Genomic DNA, 17,685 nt, shown 5'->3' with positions numbered 1-17,685 from the left:
GAGCACGAAATTATTTATAAACATATTAGGCACGTTCAAACTCAACTTGCGATCTTCAATTAAAATTTACGCGTTCCATGCCAAGGACATGCCATTTCGCTTTTTTGGATTTTACATATACATGGGTTACATTCAAATTAAATATTATCAAGCGCAAAACAGCAACTTCTTTCGATGTGTCAAGTATAGCCATAATATAATAAATTACGTTCAACTTATAGCGTGTTTGGTCACGTATCGGTACAACGCACCCTATTTTGTAATCAATTTGTCAGAGAACGCTTCCGTCAGTGCGTAACGGCCGCAGGTTTTTCATTTAACAAATATAAATAATGAAAATGTACGGTACTTTAGTTAATTTATTTAATTAGTAACAACAATATGAATATGAAGGATCCATGATCGTCACGTCAATAGTGTAATTAAAGGGGGTGGTGGTGGGGGGGGGGGTTTGACTGCGAAGCGCATCTACTTATATAAAAAAATATTATATACTATTACTTTCTTCGAGACGCACTAGCGATTCGAATTTAATCCTAATCAGTAATTCGGTATATTGTATCAACAATCCGCTGTGATTCTTTTTTTGTAAGATTTTATAAAATCCATAAAATTCTACACAAATATGAAGATATTAGAAGCTAGTATATTACATAATTATATTTCGTTTGTGTTAATTAGTCTTCTGAGAAAGTGACAGTTCTAATTTAAAAGTTAATTATCCGCCATATTCCGAGATATCGTTTCAGCGTAGTTGTAACAAAGTTCAAACTTTCTGATACATATCACGCTGAGCATCCTGCTCATAAGCTAGCTGAAGTAAGATAATTTATACCTACGAATATCAACGTAATTATAATATTACAGTAGCAACTATTAAAATATAGAAAATATAATATTGTTGCATTTTCTTGCTTAAGATATTATAATTTAGTCATCGAACAACGTCATCTATTTCATAATATTATTATTTTATACACATTTATACACAAGAAATGGATAACTATGAGGCAAGGATATGAAAAACAGAATGGACACGAAAAATATACGAACACAAATGCTATTTATGAAGATTCTAAAAAAACTAAAACCTTAGTTGAATTTACTGTATATAGTAAAAATTTTAAGCAAAAAAATAATAATTCTAATAAACATTGTACAGCGTTTGAGTAGCTATGCCATTGTGGACTCGCCTTGCGAACGTCAAATTACTAATAACAGAAAGGGAGGTAGCCGTGCAAACTAAACAAGGTCAATTAGTAAGGTCATGAGGGAGGTACTTTTAACTTGAATATCCAAACTCTCATTATAAGTAAACGTAAAAGTGAGATAGTTTATCTGTTACGCTTTAACGTCTTAACTAGTCAACTGATCATTATGATTTTTTTCATACACATCGCCTGGTAGACGGAAAACACACAGGTATAAAACAGGAGTTTATATTATAAAAATCGTTCCGCTCAATACATTCGTAAGGAGCATGAATTATAAATTGAATTTACAAAATTCGATGTTAGCATAATCAGATTTACTTTGCAATCATTTTGTTTGTTTATGATATATAGCCATCTAATGGTAAGCGGTCACCACCATCAATGGCGGATGCAATGGCGCTGTAAAACATATTAACGATTCCTTACATCTCCAATGCGACACCAACCAAAAGAACTAAGATGTTATGTCACTTGTGCCAGTATTTAAAATATGAGTGGGCGGTATCTACCCAGACGGGCTTACGCAAAGCCCTACCACCAAGTTAAAATACAAATATCTCGGATTTAATTACAGGGAAACGTTTATCTTCTGAACAAAGAAAATATTCCGGAATACTATAATTTGAATATCTTGCTTTCAGGAAATTTGAATTCAGTTTATACCTTGCTTTATTAAATCCAGACGTTGTAACTTAAAAAGATCTTCTGCGAAAGACAATTGAGTGAGCTAGAATTTTTAATTAACTATTATCTTGGGTTCCAGAGGAAAGATACAACATTCAACCTTATTCAAATAACGGGACTTATACATCACCTGATAAATAATTCTTATTGCGTTACATAAAACCTTTTTTCTGTATAAACTGAATATCGATTTTTTTTTGTCTTTCACGGTACTCGTATATATGTAACTGTACCGTTATAAAGACTAATAAAATGTTTAATATAAAAAATCGTGGTCCGAAACAATTTTTGAATATTCAATTTCTTTGGATCGGTTTTTTTTTAACCAGCACTGATTTGCTCCACGAATACGTTAATACTATATTTATATATTTATTCTGTAAATATTGTAAATTATATGTTTTATGGTAGAAACTTTATTATGTTATAATAGCAGAAATATTTCATGAGTAGTTTACGAATGTATATGAGATTTGTAAAAAAAAAATATTCAATCACTAATCAAACGTTTTCAAAGACATGCTATGTAAATATTTTAAAATAAAATTCAAACAGTTTGCTCTGCAACGGAAATTAGCGGTAGATACTCAATCCTATAAAATACAGAGAAATTATTCACCATATCAACGTTTTGACATTTGTTGATATTACACGAACATCAGAAGATTTTGTACAGCATCATTTTAATTCAATAACGATATGCAGATACCGCAGTAGCACAATGGTGTACTATAGTGCATTCATTTGTCTACAAGCGAGTTCATTGAAAATGTTTATGGATATATCGATTGGATTTTTTTATTAAATATTTGTACCAAATGGAATTCGCATCATAGTCCGAACATTGATATATGTATCTACATTATGTTTTACCTTTTGTTGTATACTGAAAAGGCGGCTTTACCGAATTTAAAATGTGATACAATAAATAAAACTAATCGAAATATATATACGGAATTTTATTTAAATAAGATCGACCTCTAAACAAAACGTATAGATAAGCTGTTAAAACTCGTTAATTTAGGAAAAATTAGGGTGTCAAAAGAAAAATAACAGCTGATTTACACCGGCATAAAAGGATCCAACAAAGCTCATGAATTCGTTTACATATTAAATTATTTATCACACACAAAAAATGGTTTATAAAAATATTTTTTGTCTATGTCATAAATAGCAATAGTTCCACGAAATACTTTATAGATGGAAACAACTCCGTTAAAATTTTATTATATATATTTATGCATCACGTGGAAGAAGTGACATTACCTTCGCGAGGTTCAATTGCGCGGAATGTATGGACCTATGGTTTATTCAAAGCCCTTATAAAAATGTACGAAGAATTCTATAGCCGCGGCTATATTTACAACAAGATTATATTTTATGACCACGATCATAATTTTGCTTTCCTTTATCATTTTATTGTTTCTTTGCTAAATGAAAAAAGTATTAATTAAACTAAACTATATTTGAAGTAATAACTCTTAAGAGTTAGTCGAGCTAGTCTCTTAGTCTTAAGCGATAATAATCATAACCGCAGAAACAGATACTGGAGATTAATTCTAATAACTTAAAACGGTAATGATACATTCACAATCCTATTCCGATCTAACTCCGATTGTCATTGATAACGAATTCTTATTATTTATATCGGTTACGATACGATCACGATTTTATTCCGATCCAACTTAGACAGAACCGCAACTGAATCGTTGCGTTTGTAGAATAGGCAGGCTGAGCGGTAACTAAAGCGATTTGTTTTGATAAAAACGTATCAATTTGTTACTAGAATTTGGGCCCTGATCATAGTACTTTTGAAAGATCGGAATTTTCGTACACGTACAATAAAATCATACCATCGCAATTTTTTTAAATCTATCTAGGTGAGTGGACAAAATTTGTTTTCTCTTTGCCTGAAAATGAAAAAAATCGACGTCGCTATTTAATTTTTTACTACCAAATTAAAGTAATTGACTGATTCAACCATTACCATCAAAAGCTTCTAACATTTCGTACACATATGTTTGTTACTCAAATTATATCGAGAGCAGTATATTAAATAAATGAACTAATGCCTGAATTGTAAATTCGTTAATTATTCAAAAGCAATTTGCACGGACTATTTTTATTTACAGAAAACTTTAAATCAAATATTATTTATATCTTGTTCATTACATATATTGTATAATAAAAGTACTTATATATTATAAAAGATATTTAACGGACAAACTGACACACGCTATAATTAGGGTATTAAAATTATTTGAATTTAACATTATGCACTAATGATATTGTCGATTTTGTGAACAGGCTCATGTAGTAGTTTTAATTTAAAAAAAAAAAAAACAGTTGTTTATTTATTTTCCCATTTCGTTTTTGTGATCATGGTAACATTTTGCCGACGATACGCAATATGAATGTCATGAAAGGAACAGGTACTATCTCAAGTGATCACACGGAGCGTTTTTGGTGTGAATTTGTTAACATTTTCATTTTATCACTGAAAACCGTAGAAAAAAGAGAAAAAATTTAAAACCACATTAGAATTAAAGAAAGATACTAATTTATTTCAAATTGGAAATATAAAAAATCTCAGTAATAGTAACCGTACGAAAACACTGAAAATCAACGGCTAATTCACATCGATGCTTAACGTAACAAACTTGTTGATTTGGTAAAAAAATGAATAGGATCGTCACTTGTGATGAAAAGTGAATCAACGTCCGACGCACTAGTTTGACATAAGGGAGGCAGCGAAACCACGTTCAAATGCTAATAGAATCTGCGGTGGATCTGCGCTGCCATTGTTCATTACAGTGTCATGTGATCTGGCGCAACAATTACACAGGAGGTGTTTTGTAAAGGACTGTTAATAACAGTGGACAAGCTGGCTCTCAAACTACCGAGACTCGACATTGAATTTATTACCCATTTGACTCGAGTCCTTGTTTAACTTTTGTTAAAATGGCCAATACTTCGATAAATTAAATATAATAATTATATATAACTTGCATTTTCTATATCGATCGATCCAAAGCCGATGAAGAAAGTGATCGGATTGCACTCAAGTACACACAAGTAAAATGTTTACTTTCATATTTGTGTTTTAAATTTAAAAATTCGAACAGATTCCACGGTTTTCTTTAGGCGACATTTTGTATTTGTGGCGGAATATTTGTTTTATTTTTTCAAAAATAATGTTAAACACAAATTTGTTACATCTGTTTTCTGTTGTTTTTTTTTTTATATTATGCAATCAGAATTTGGTTTATTTCTTACAAAACTTAAAGAGTTTCATAATGAAAGGAGACGCCAACATTCACGCATTATTTTTTTTTATTATTTGTAAATAATTCCACGTAGTCTGTTCCAGAATATATCTAACTCTATGGTAACTCGCATCCGACGGGAAAACCGATAATATAGTTAGCAATGGAGTAGTGATATTCAAATAGATTCATGGCTTTATATCTCTATGCATTCTATTGAAATTTTCACCGTTTGAGTGCTTAAGCATACTATTAAATACAAACTAAAAGCTTTGTTATTTTTATGTACACAGTATAAACTTATTAAGTAATATTATTGTATTTTTTTTTTAGATTTTATAATTGTAAGAAAAGTAAAAAAGAAGATGCATTTTATGCTATTACAATTTCGAATAAACCTACTTGAATGTGTGAATAGGCTTGGATATTTTATTGATTTTTTTTTTCCACCATTCCTTACGTCACCAATGCTCCATCAACCTTGAGAACTAAGATGTAACATCTTAGTTCCCAAGTGCCAATCCCTTGTGCCTGTAGTTACACTGGCTCACTCACCCTTCAAACCGGAACACAACATTACTGAGTACTGCTGTTTGGCGGTAGAATATCTGATGAGTGGGTGGTACCTACCCAGACGGGCTTGCACAAAGCCCTACCACTAAGTAAATTCATTTGATCCTTCTTGACAGTCTTCATTTATGTCTGACATCAATAGGCCGCTTTGGTGTCTCTTATGTCATTACCTCATAAGCCCTCTCCTCCCCCCTCTCTCCTCTCTCTATCCCCTTATATGCTTCTATATATAAATAATATTAACAGAAAAATATATTATTTTTTGTAATTGATCTTTATATTTGTATTTAATGAAATTTAAGTTGCAATTATAATGTATAAATTTTATTAACATATTTAATAGTAAAGTCAAGTTTGTTCTAGAGGTATAATCTAATGAAATATATGAAAAGATAACAAAAACACGACAAAGCTGTGTTTGGTAATGGATTGTAAAAGAGCGTTATTAAAACATACGCGGAAGCACTTTCGGTCCTTTGTTTGAGATTTTTGACCGAGCGAGTTATCTAGATTCGATGACTGCATCCGCATAATTCAGCTTTGACAAGAGCAACGCTTCGCATAATTTTGTTTGTACACTGGTGTGTGTTTATACCTGACGGTGTTTTTATTTTTTGTAAACATATGTAATTTTCAAACATCAAGCTTTGAGGTTGAAAAATTTTAACCATTCTGTACTCTTATATTTAGCGCACTACGATCAGAAACAGTAACAAACAATCTTTGTATGTAACTTATACTACTTAATAAATAATAATTAAACTATTTTAAAGCGTCACGGCTGTATATAATAAATCCAATCATTATGTTTTTTTAATCAGTAATAATTTGTTTTCAATTAAATCTACTAGTTTCAAAACTATCTCTGTTTATAAATATATCGACTATAGTCACTACAAAAAACGTAAACTACTTACTTTGTGAATATACTTTAAACCATTGTATATATTTAATCCAGTAACGTTTGGGCAGTTTACTCGATCAACGTTGTTTCAATGTTCTGGGTTATAAAAGCCCTGTTAATTGATTTATAAAAATCTATTGCTGCCATCGAAACATTACAATAGCACGTTCGTTTATTATCTAAATCTGCACCAAAGTAGAATCTTGCAAATAACAATTAAATAATTAAGTACAATTATTTTACCGTATAGTTATTTTTGTTCGATTTTTTTTTTTGTATTATATCGTCTATATAGACGAAATTTAGCAATTATGTTATATCACTATCATAACAGTATAAATAATCCGTTAGCATTTTTTTATTTCCCAATATAGATAGACGGTCAAATGAACTACCTGATGTTCGCCATCAGCCAAAGACATAAGCTAAAAGCTTTGAAATAAAACTAGTTTTTTAACGGATTTAATCGCGTATATTAATTATTTTTAACATCCCGACGTTTCGAGCACTTTGCAGTGTTCGTGGTCACGGGCAGACTGTCCGTGATTGCACGCGATTAAATCCGTTAAAAAACTAGTTTTATTTCAATGTGTAATAATCGCGAAAATCTAAGACAACATTAAGCTAAAAGCTATTAATATTTATATATGTCCAAACAAAAAGTTTTTAAGGAAGATTTGAAATAATGTGAATCACGACTCAATTAAGCAGGTATTGTAAAGATTGATACCTATGGCGGTTATCCACAACGGAGACTAAGCCAACTGTGCAGGAAATATTATGGGGTATAAGGGATTGTGCAAACTCAGACGCTCTTTCTATTTCCTCGCTCTCATAATCCGATGGAACAGCAAACAGACACGACCGTAGTTAGATCAGGCTCAGGGTTACAGCTTTACGTCCTTTTCCCAGATAAAGAAGCGTACACAATGTTAACATCCAAGTTACGAGTTCCTAGTTAGTAAATTTTTTTCTAGTCAGAAGAACTCAGTACTTATTATGGGAATTGAAACTCAGTCCAACGAGGCAACAGCATTAGTTAATTTTAATTTAAATGGTCGGGCGGGCTGCCGAAATTGACAGCTCTGAAACAAATGACGTATTTCTAAATTTTAGCCTCGATAGGTTCCTTTGACTATCTAGAATCAAAGCATTCTTTGTTTATTGAGACGCCTTTTTTATAATCAATTCTTAGACTTACTACCATGACCCAAAAAAAATAATGGCCATATGATGGCTATTTATCAAAAAAATAATTGTTTATTATCGTATTACCTTTTCTTTTGTAAGGAATAATTGGTAATTTTAAAGTACGAATGTACGTGAACGACTTTCCAACACCTTATCAAGATGTTTGGGAAACGTTTATCTGATAGGATTTTCGCGCACACAAAATTTGTTCGTTACTTATTATTCAGACAATACGAAAAACACAGAAAGCTTAAATACGCTTCGTTAAAATATATTTTAATGTCGAACCGCTCGGCGTCACACGGGCGGAGTTTATTAATAAGGAAAATGAGAAGAGCGCTTTGCAAGAAAATATTAAGTAGGAATTTTACTGTGAAACATAGATTGAAATTCGTTTACGGCTTATAGGGTAATATAATAATGTCAACATTGTATTGTTACAGTATGTTATCTGACCGCCCGTTCGCAGCGTATGATTTTTTTAAATGCATTTATTAAAACTAAAAGGCATATACATGATGTTTCAATTTGTCGAGAGTATGGGGTAACGTCCCACCCTTCCTGTCTGGCCTCGACGCTTCCCCTTGGCCACTGTAAAAATCACAAATGAAGTGGGTGCGGTAGGTTTTAGTTCAAAATGTTAATAAGAATTGTTCTCGTTAAGCGCCTTTTATGCAGCCGATAGTACACTTCAGTACGAAATCTTTTTTGTTTTTTTTTTCTAAATTTGATCTATTTTGTACTAGTCCCGTCTCGGGTTTACATGGATATAATAAGTATACAAATAGTACAGTTATGCAACAACAAGAAAAAGCTTGTTTTTTTACTGCTAAGAAATTTGAATTGTCCTCTTGAACCATCGTTAATTGATGCAAGCCGCATTTAAATCAGTTGCTCCAGATTACTAATATTTATCAAACCATTACAGTTATCAATATTATAAAATATCAAATTACCATTTCATAATATTTCATCCATTATTTCCAGAAGCCAGAATAGTATTTTATTCGAATATCGACAGTGTAAATAACTATGAATGATTAAATTATATATTGTTTATATTTTAAATGTTAAACGTCGTTAGAAATAGGCATTTATATTAATACTGTTTACATATATATATATTTTATGACACAGGTTGGCGGACGAGCATATAGGCCACTTAATGGTAAGTATTCACCACCGCCCTTAGACAATGGTCTGTAAGAAATATTAACCATTCCTTACATCGCCAATGCGCCTCCACCCTTGGAAACTAAGATGTTATGTCCCTCGTGCCTGTAGTTTCACTGGCTCACTAACACTTCAAACCGAAACACAACAATACTAAGTACTGCTTTTTGGTTGTCGAATATGTAGTGAGTGTCCCTCTACTTACGGGCTTTAGACGGGCTTGCACAAAGCCCTATCACCAAGAAAATATTTTTTTAAATAAAAATAAAATATTACAAATGTTCACAATCACCACAATGCCGAGAGACAAGTAAAAAGTATTCTTAGCAATTTGTTGTTTATCAATAATATCACCCTTAAATTATACGCTGTACTTTGTTCCTTTGATAATAATTTAGAGTTCCTAATTTGAATTTTGACAACTCAACAGCAGCTTGTGTTTCCGTCGGAAGTAAGTTATCTTTTATGACTTGCTCGGAATTCATTTAAATTTCGCCCAAGGACCAAATCACGAGAAATTAATATCGGGGGTCAAAGTAAATGTTATTATATCGTGAAAATCGAACTTTACAACGTCTTGTTCTGAGCATTCGTACAAAATAATCGTCTCACTGATGCAAAAAAATCTGTTTTAATTGTGAAAATAGAATACATTTCGTAACATCGACTTCAGTTCTGAATATAATTTGTATGAAATAATTGTTGTCAGTAGCAAAAAGCAATACAAGCCAGAATTGTTTCACCCCTCTTTTCTTCCTCATCTTAACCAATTTTTTGTCGAAAAATATGGATTACAAGTCTTTACTCATGAGTTTATAACAAAATTTAAACATATATTTTCCAATAACGAAAAGAAATATGAGTTATAAATGTATATATGTATAATATATTATTGGGCAATGTATACGGTTCTACAACAGGATCCCAGAAAGTTTTAAATTAGTAAGTTTATGATTGATAGCACATCATGGGAATGAAACGATCGCCTTCTGGCTATTTCTATTCATATTCAATATGTAATTATTATTATTGTATTGTAAGTAATATAATTGCCAAAAAAAAAGGAAAAAATTTACCCGCTGAGTTTCTTTCGCCGGTTCTTCTCAGATCAGGGTTTTTTTCTTTTCCGAACCGGTGGTAGTGTTTAATTTGACTGTCAATATGTAGGTAAGTGTAATTAAACTTTTTTTAGTATCGTATTACTCTTGTTAAATAAGCATTTCTATAATTTTTAATTACTTAATTTAACCTAATATAGAAATATAATTAGGTATATTTTATCCATTGTAAAGCAAAAACATACTCTATTCAATAATAAACTCATTGCTGGAAGTTCATTAAGACACAGTTTGTTGAGGGAGACATTTTTCAAGACCTATTGCATCCCCAATCCCTGCGATAAGCTTTGAACTTAGCATGCTATATCTAATAACACTTTCACTTTACGGGAGGGGTGTTTTTAAAAAATTAAGTATTTTCAAAAAAAAATATTGTATCTACAAAATCAAATCAAATAATTTTTATTCAAGTAAACTTCACAATGAAGCACTTTTGAATCGTCGATATTTAAATACTACCACTACATAAAATCTACACTAATATTATAAATGAGAAAGTTCTTTTCGTCAAAACTAAACCTCTGAAACGACTGTAATGAAGTCTCACATAAATGTACTTTGAAACCTGGAGAGGGACTTTGTTTTATAAATGACTATATTTTCGTAGAAAATAATGTAAGCGGATCTTAAATGTTTAAAAAAAACGAACGCACATATCGCGTGAGACTTGATACGACTTTTAAAGATGGGAATTATATTTCAAATGAAGACGAAAGCTTGAATTATATGCAAAGGTAAACCTCTAACAGATTACAATTGCAAAATCGATGAGATTGTGTTAAGCTATATCTAAATTGGTAGTATTTATACTTTCTATGTGACTAGTTGGAATATAAGGCGTTAGCAAAAGTGTATTACAACTTCTTTAACATGCGACGGTTTTAGATATTAATAATGTGTTTAGGAAAACTGGTTGATTATCATACAAAGGCACTCCCATGAATGATTAATAATGAGCTCACACTAAAGATACTCAAGAGACTACAGACTCGAAACTTGGAGCAGACTTCGTAATGAAGAAGCGTCGCTATTTTATTTTAGGGGTGGGTACAGCCCAAGACAAGACAAGTGGTGGGTAAGACAAACGTGCGTTGAATTTTTTTTTTTATTGGTGGCTTATTGTAATAACCTAAATGTGTTTTTGATGATTGTATTTTGATGTCAACGTCAATATAGTTTTATTTATGTGTGTATTTTGCCAGTATTTTTGAAATCTATGTATGAAGGTGATTTTCACGTCCCGTAATATCACGAGAATACATAGAAAAGTGGATAAACAAAGCTATTCGCGAAATTTTATTTTAATTTTTAATTTAAAGTGTGAGGTCCCTTATGTAGCACGAGTTGGTTTTTCTTTAAAGCTTCATTTACCTGTTACATATGTTAAGGAGTCGGGCTGCGTCAATTAAACCTCGAGCCTAGTTACACACTGATTTAATAGAAGCGTTGCACCGGCAGGGACGGAGCCACACACACACGTAAACGCTTAACTTAACTACATATATAACAGTACCTTGGCCAATTACGTTCCGTCGAACATTTAACGTCTTCAAGGATCGATGATGATTTACGGATAGAGATTATGATGATGGTTTATGGGTTGAAGAATTTTTCTTCGGAAATAAAAATACAGTGACATTTCTTACACAATATAAGCATTAAATTGATACTGAAGGTGCTGAAATTAACTTTCAAGGCGCAAAACGATAGTAGATAAGACTTGACAAGAATAAATCTAACTATTTAAAGATATAAAAGACTATTGGACCCACAGAGATAGTGAACTGGGTGTCAGTAATTCCTTTAAATAGTTATATTGATTTTTGTCCATACCACATTTTATGACAATAACGTTTATCTGATTCCTATACGATAAAGGACAATACATATATATTTTACTACACCTATTACCATCATTAAAATAATAATGATTCGAACGGCAAAGTTAAAGATTTCAGGGTCGAAACGCCTAAGTTCAAATTACGCAAAAAGTTTCCTTAATGTCATCCTCATAATGAAACGAAGGATTGCTAAATGCTAAATCTTAGTCAGTTAGTCAGTTACAACATTGTAACCTTCAGAAAGAAAAGATAAAATCATTTATTTTAGTGTGTATACGAAATGTGAATATACGAAATCAGTTTATCCAACTTTAGCATCATAAGCCTTGTGGATTTTGGCTTCCCAACTTGGTATAATTATTTTCCGAACATTTTTACAAATAGTAAAAAAGTATGAGGGTTCAATATTCCATCGAATATCAATGATACTAACTTGATAAATAAAGCGGTGGTGTTCAAACAAGAGTATCTCCCCACAACAAGCCCGTGCAAACAAAGCTACGAGAACAGCAGCTCAGAGTAACGTAATTATATTCGCTTTTTGATTGATTTAGGGTTCCGGAAAGATCCCTAACAGTTCCAGTAAGTCATATTATACAATACAAGAATATACGGATGATATTTTTAATAGAATTGTTATGAATTTTATTTTGTAGTCTTGACAATGTCGTATGTGAAAGTGTAAGTGAGTAATGAATATCCTGTCAGTTCTTTTTGTTAGCATCAACATTTCGAAAGGTGGTATTACGGCTTTGTGCAAGACCGTCTCGGTAGTTTTCATTTTATCGCTAAACAGAAATACTTACTGCTGTAGTGGATCGGTTTGAAGGATGACTGAGCTCATGTAAACTCAGGCACAAGGGTCATATCATCTCATATCTCAAGGTTTTCAGCGGATTGGGGGTATTAATTATGGTTAATATTTATGACGTCAACGTCTACGAGCGGTAGTTACCACTTATGATCAGGAAGTTCATTTGCCCGCCCACCTACCTATACTATAATAATATATAAGAATCCAGTTAAATTTTTATTCAATACATACTAAAATAAATATTTTAATACTTGTCTGCAGAATATACAACAAAATTAGGAACTCTTACACCCTGAATCTGGACCTCGCGAGATTAAAGCCATTAAATGTTCAAGATTACTTATAATATTTCATTTTGCTACTGAACCCCTAATCCATTCGTTACACTTAACAAAATGAATAGCAGCGTAGTTGAGGTTTTAAAAGAATGCAAGGAAAAGGTATTTCCGTTCAAAATTAATCAAATTTTACGTAGAACCTCTTTTTTCCTTAATCAACTTGAAATGAAATTTATAATTATTTAACTAAGGTGTGAAGTAAGTTTAAATATTTAAAATACGCTCTACACCGCTCGAACAAGGACAGATGATTGATATAGTTGCTTTTTTGCAGTAATAGATTCGAGTCCGCGTGTCGTAAAATTTAATATGGAAAATAATTTTATACTGATTGACAGCAACTGCAAATTATTTATTTTTTTTGTCGTTTGAATGTAGAATCAACTTTGATAAATCTACTATATGATAAAAAGCAGTAATAAAAATAACAATTTCAATTAATGAAATATAATAGAAGTGACGTTTTAATTGGTCAGTTAGTTTGCTCATTTGAACGTGAACTTACACGACGTTTGACTGTTATTATTTCAAATACAATTGATTACATATGCGTGATAATTATAAACTAATTAGTAAAACACATTTATATAACTACGCCACTCGTCTCGTATCATTAAAATTAATTAGATACACAGGAACTATATATGGAATGACAACAAAACAGATCTGGTTCAATGTATATAGAAGGCATAAGCTCTGTACTTAAAATCAATATTATGTGGTAAATATTATTTTTACTAGAATAAAATTATTATGATAAAGGGCAAATTCATACTTCTAAAGGAGTAATGTAAAGTTCATATTTGTCGTCGAGTGCTACTAAAACACGGGGTACAAAACGTATATTATTATACTTTTGTATAATATCAAATATATAAATTGAAATATAAATATAAATTAAAATATATTTGTCGGTGAGTGGGTATGACGCTCTAAACGGTTCAATTACGGGCAATCGACGAATGAAGGCTACAGCTCCGTAAAAACGACGGATGACAGAAAGTTTTAAGCGTATCGAATTTAACATTTTAAAACTTATACTGCTCGCTGGCCCGTAAACTCGCTGTTGCTTTGTGGGCGAGCTACAAATGTCACTTTAAATGGGTTGAAGGGACGCAGTTATTGAATTTAGTATTCATTTGCGCGTATACTTTTTTCTAATCAATAAACGTATGTAAACCTAATAATATTCTTGACAATCTGAAAAGAACGAACCATCTATCAAGAGGATCCCATAAAGGAAATTAAGGGATGCTTAAGTCCTTATAGATTATGAATATGTCTATATTATAGGTAAAGATATTTTTTACAAATTTCAAGTCTTTGTTTATGTGTGTTATGCTCTTAGAGTAAAAATAAAAAAAAATCTTTCACTTGTATTATATCAGATGTTTAATGTTATACATAAGCCGAGTAGTGAATAAAGCATATTTACCGTCACTCCTCGGATCTCCCTGCCAATCTTCTTCTGAAAAAATAAAATAAAAATATTAATACATCATCATTATATAATACAAGAATAAGAGCCGAGATGGCCCAGTGGTTAGAACGCGTGCATCTTAACCGATGATTTCGGGTTCAAACCCAGGCAGGCACCACTGAAATTTCATGTGCTTAATTTGTGTTTATAATTCATCTCGTGCCCAGCGGTGAAGGAAAACATCGTGAGGAAACCTGCATGTGTCTAATTTCAACGAAATTCTGCCACATGTGTATTCCGCCAACCCGCATTGGAGCAGCGTGGTGGAATATGCTCCAAACCTTCTCCTCAAAGGGAGAGGAGGCCTTTATCCCAGCAGTGGGACATTTACGGGCTGCTAATGCTAATGCTAATACAAGAATAAATACATCTAAACATTTGCTTATTATCTTTTTTTAAATCATATTATCATTATTTTGTTAAGATTAAAAAGTACTGCTAAAGTAATAAATAAAATGTATGAGTTTGATACATTTTTAATATATATATCATTACATTCATACAGACTCGTTTAAAATATGTTTAATCCCTAAACCAAAATGGTAGAAATTAGGTTAACCAATATTTAAAACCATGGAAAAAAGTCAAATCAAATCTTGATTCAAAGTGATCTGCTTTGTGTAAACAATCCGACTGTTAAAATTTAAGATATTATTCTATTTTTAAATATAATTATTTGTTGAATTAGAAAAAAAGTATTTTATAATGTTATTATAATAACATTTCTGCATCAGTATTTTGTTGAGACCTTATTACAGAATTTATAATTCCAGGCTTAAAATAAAGCCCGGGATTAAAATGTCTTACACAGATATTAAAGGTAAATTCAGCGAAGTAAGGGATCGTAAACATTATTAAAGACATACCTTACAGCACTTTGTTATCGGTCTCGTTAAAAGCGCAGCTGCATTTGGCTTCTCTAAAATCAGTGGCAAGATAACATAAAAACGGTACGGATCATGCCTATATTTAAAAAAAAGTGTATGATAACTTTTCGCGCTAACGTTAGATTCACTGAATCACGTATTTTCCATATTTAATATATTTAAGTTTCAATTTCAGATCTCGACATTTTAAATACACACTTTGTATTTTTGGTGTTTATAATTAGATAGATAAGAAGTATCAACCGGAAGTCGTTTTTGAATCGTGATTGTACATAGTATTTCTTGTTGTCAATCTTTCTCAATTACAAACATAATGATATCCCATCAAAAACATAAATGTGATTATGGGAGTCAAGTTCAATATTAAAAATAAGCGTGGTAGTTTACTACTCTGAAGAATTGAGATCTAAGCGAGTGCCAAGTACTGTTGACAATCCTGATTTTATTTATTAGTACGTGGTAGATTCTAAAATAAATTTAAAAAGTCGACTTTTGTTTTTTGTATTTTTTTTGATTCAGCAATGATTTATATTTAAAAATAAATCTAAACTATCCTAAATTTAAGCTGTTGGATTATTTACATAAGGAAAATTAAGGAAAAAAAAAAAAGCTTGGGATAAATTTAAGCCTAAGATTTGACTTGGCTTTTATACACACAATGACCCAACAAGGCGGCAAATTTCGAAAGATCACCTGGACTACTTCCAGGATAGGTTTTTGATCTAAATGTCAGTTAGAGATAAAAATGCCGATTTTTAGATGTTAATAACTCACAAAACCATTTAAGCTGTATATCTAGGTTTCTAGTTAAACTAAAAGATTTTAATAAAAATATTTTATAAATTGTTTTACGTTAAATGTTAACGCGTCAAAAGTGGCTTCATATGTATTTTTACTTTTTTTTGTTTGCTCGACTCTCTGTAGCGTTTCTAGATAAATTTGAAGTCACTACATCCTTCCCGTCAAAGGGGATTTGATTCTGTTCTGTAATATGATATCCGCTGATATTTGTAAATTCTCCACTAAATAAGGTTTAAATAAAGAAATACTTTTTATTTAGTTATCATCTTATATTTATATACATTGATCATAAGCTGGAGATAAAAACGTCCTCGATTTCTTAATAATATAATTAGGAACTTGTTGATTGTTGATGACTTTGCGTTTAATTAATTATAGGTAAAGGCTTGATATTAACTTAGTTTTTTTTTTTTTGACACTAACCCCGTTGATTTTAAAAACATATCCTTGTAATTATTGTAGTCTACCTATTAATCACCTTGGTCAAGACTAGCTTTAAAGAAATTCATATGTACGTATAAAATGTTTCAACGACGTATTTACAATGCCATTAAAAAACGTTTATTTACAATATTGACATGAAATATTACCAGTAACATAAAATTGATTTTTCGATTGGCTTATTTATTATTCATTTCTGTGAATATATGTCAATGTTAGTCACCGTATTTGTTCTTTACATTTAATTTATTCATTACATATGAGACTTTTACGGTAATCGAAACTTGAGTATTAATATTGCACTGCAGGGAGATAATATCTTTGACGTGTAAGGATATCGAAATGTACTCAATCCTAGGGCGTGTATTAACAACCAGCCAGAGATGTGCAGTGTATTGATCTTATATTCATCTCCATGTCGTGTATTTATTTATATAGAAATTATTATTACATTTTTTTTTGGCCAGAGGATCGGAATTGCGATTCACGATCATTCCACGCGGTCAAGATTTATACAGTAACTATTTTTAATTAATATTCATATTTGTATATATATTTAAGCACTTAATGTTATCAATTCTTATAATAAATAGTGGGTTTTGTGTATCATATATTTAAAAAAAAAAGATTATGATAATATCTTTTTTACAGTATTCGGCTAAGGCGGCCATTCTCGATGAGGCTAGCTACACATATCAAATAGTGCAAATGTGTATCCTAAAAAACACTCGCACTCTCTATTCCCTCACTCTTAATCTGATTATACACTAAATCCGACATCACTAAAAAGAGTGCATTCACAGGATCTACGTCATATGTTTAGTTTTATATACTTAGAAACCTCAGACTACAGATGTTGATACTAGGATCTCGAAATCAGCAGTTGATAGCATATCCTTAGTATCCTACCACAGATTCTCTCCTCACTAAACCTCTGTAAAGCATATATTGACAGCATCG

At 31.4% G+C, this 17,685-nt stretch overlaps 1 protein-coding gene across 15 annotated transcripts in view; it reads right to left on the bottom strand.

Annotated features, from left to right (window-relative positions):
- Window positions 1-17,685, bottom strand: part of LOC125076197 (coiled-coil domain-containing protein AGAP005037) — a 212,572-nt gene that overhangs the window by 80,433 nt on the left and 114,454 nt on the right. For all 15 annotated transcript variants that reach the window (XR_007120294.1, XM_047688242.1, XM_047688229.1 and 12 more), the window contains one exon: window positions 14,552-14,584. Coding sequence is in view for 13 of the 15 variants with exons in the window: in XM_047688242.1 (XP_047544198.1) it covers window positions 14,552-14,584 (33 nt within the window). In the remaining 2 variants the exon portion in view is untranslated. The remainder of the gene's footprint in view (window positions 1-14,551; window positions 14,585-17,685) is intronic.

Source organism: Vanessa atalanta, chromosome Z (assembly GCF_905147765.1).
Source record: "Vanessa atalanta chromosome Z, ilVanAtal1.2, whole genome shotgun sequence".
Classification (NCBI taxonomy): Eukaryota; Metazoa; Arthropoda; class Insecta; order Lepidoptera; family Nymphalidae; genus Vanessa; species Vanessa atalanta.
This window is presented reverse-complemented; position numbering and strand designations above follow the sequence as displayed.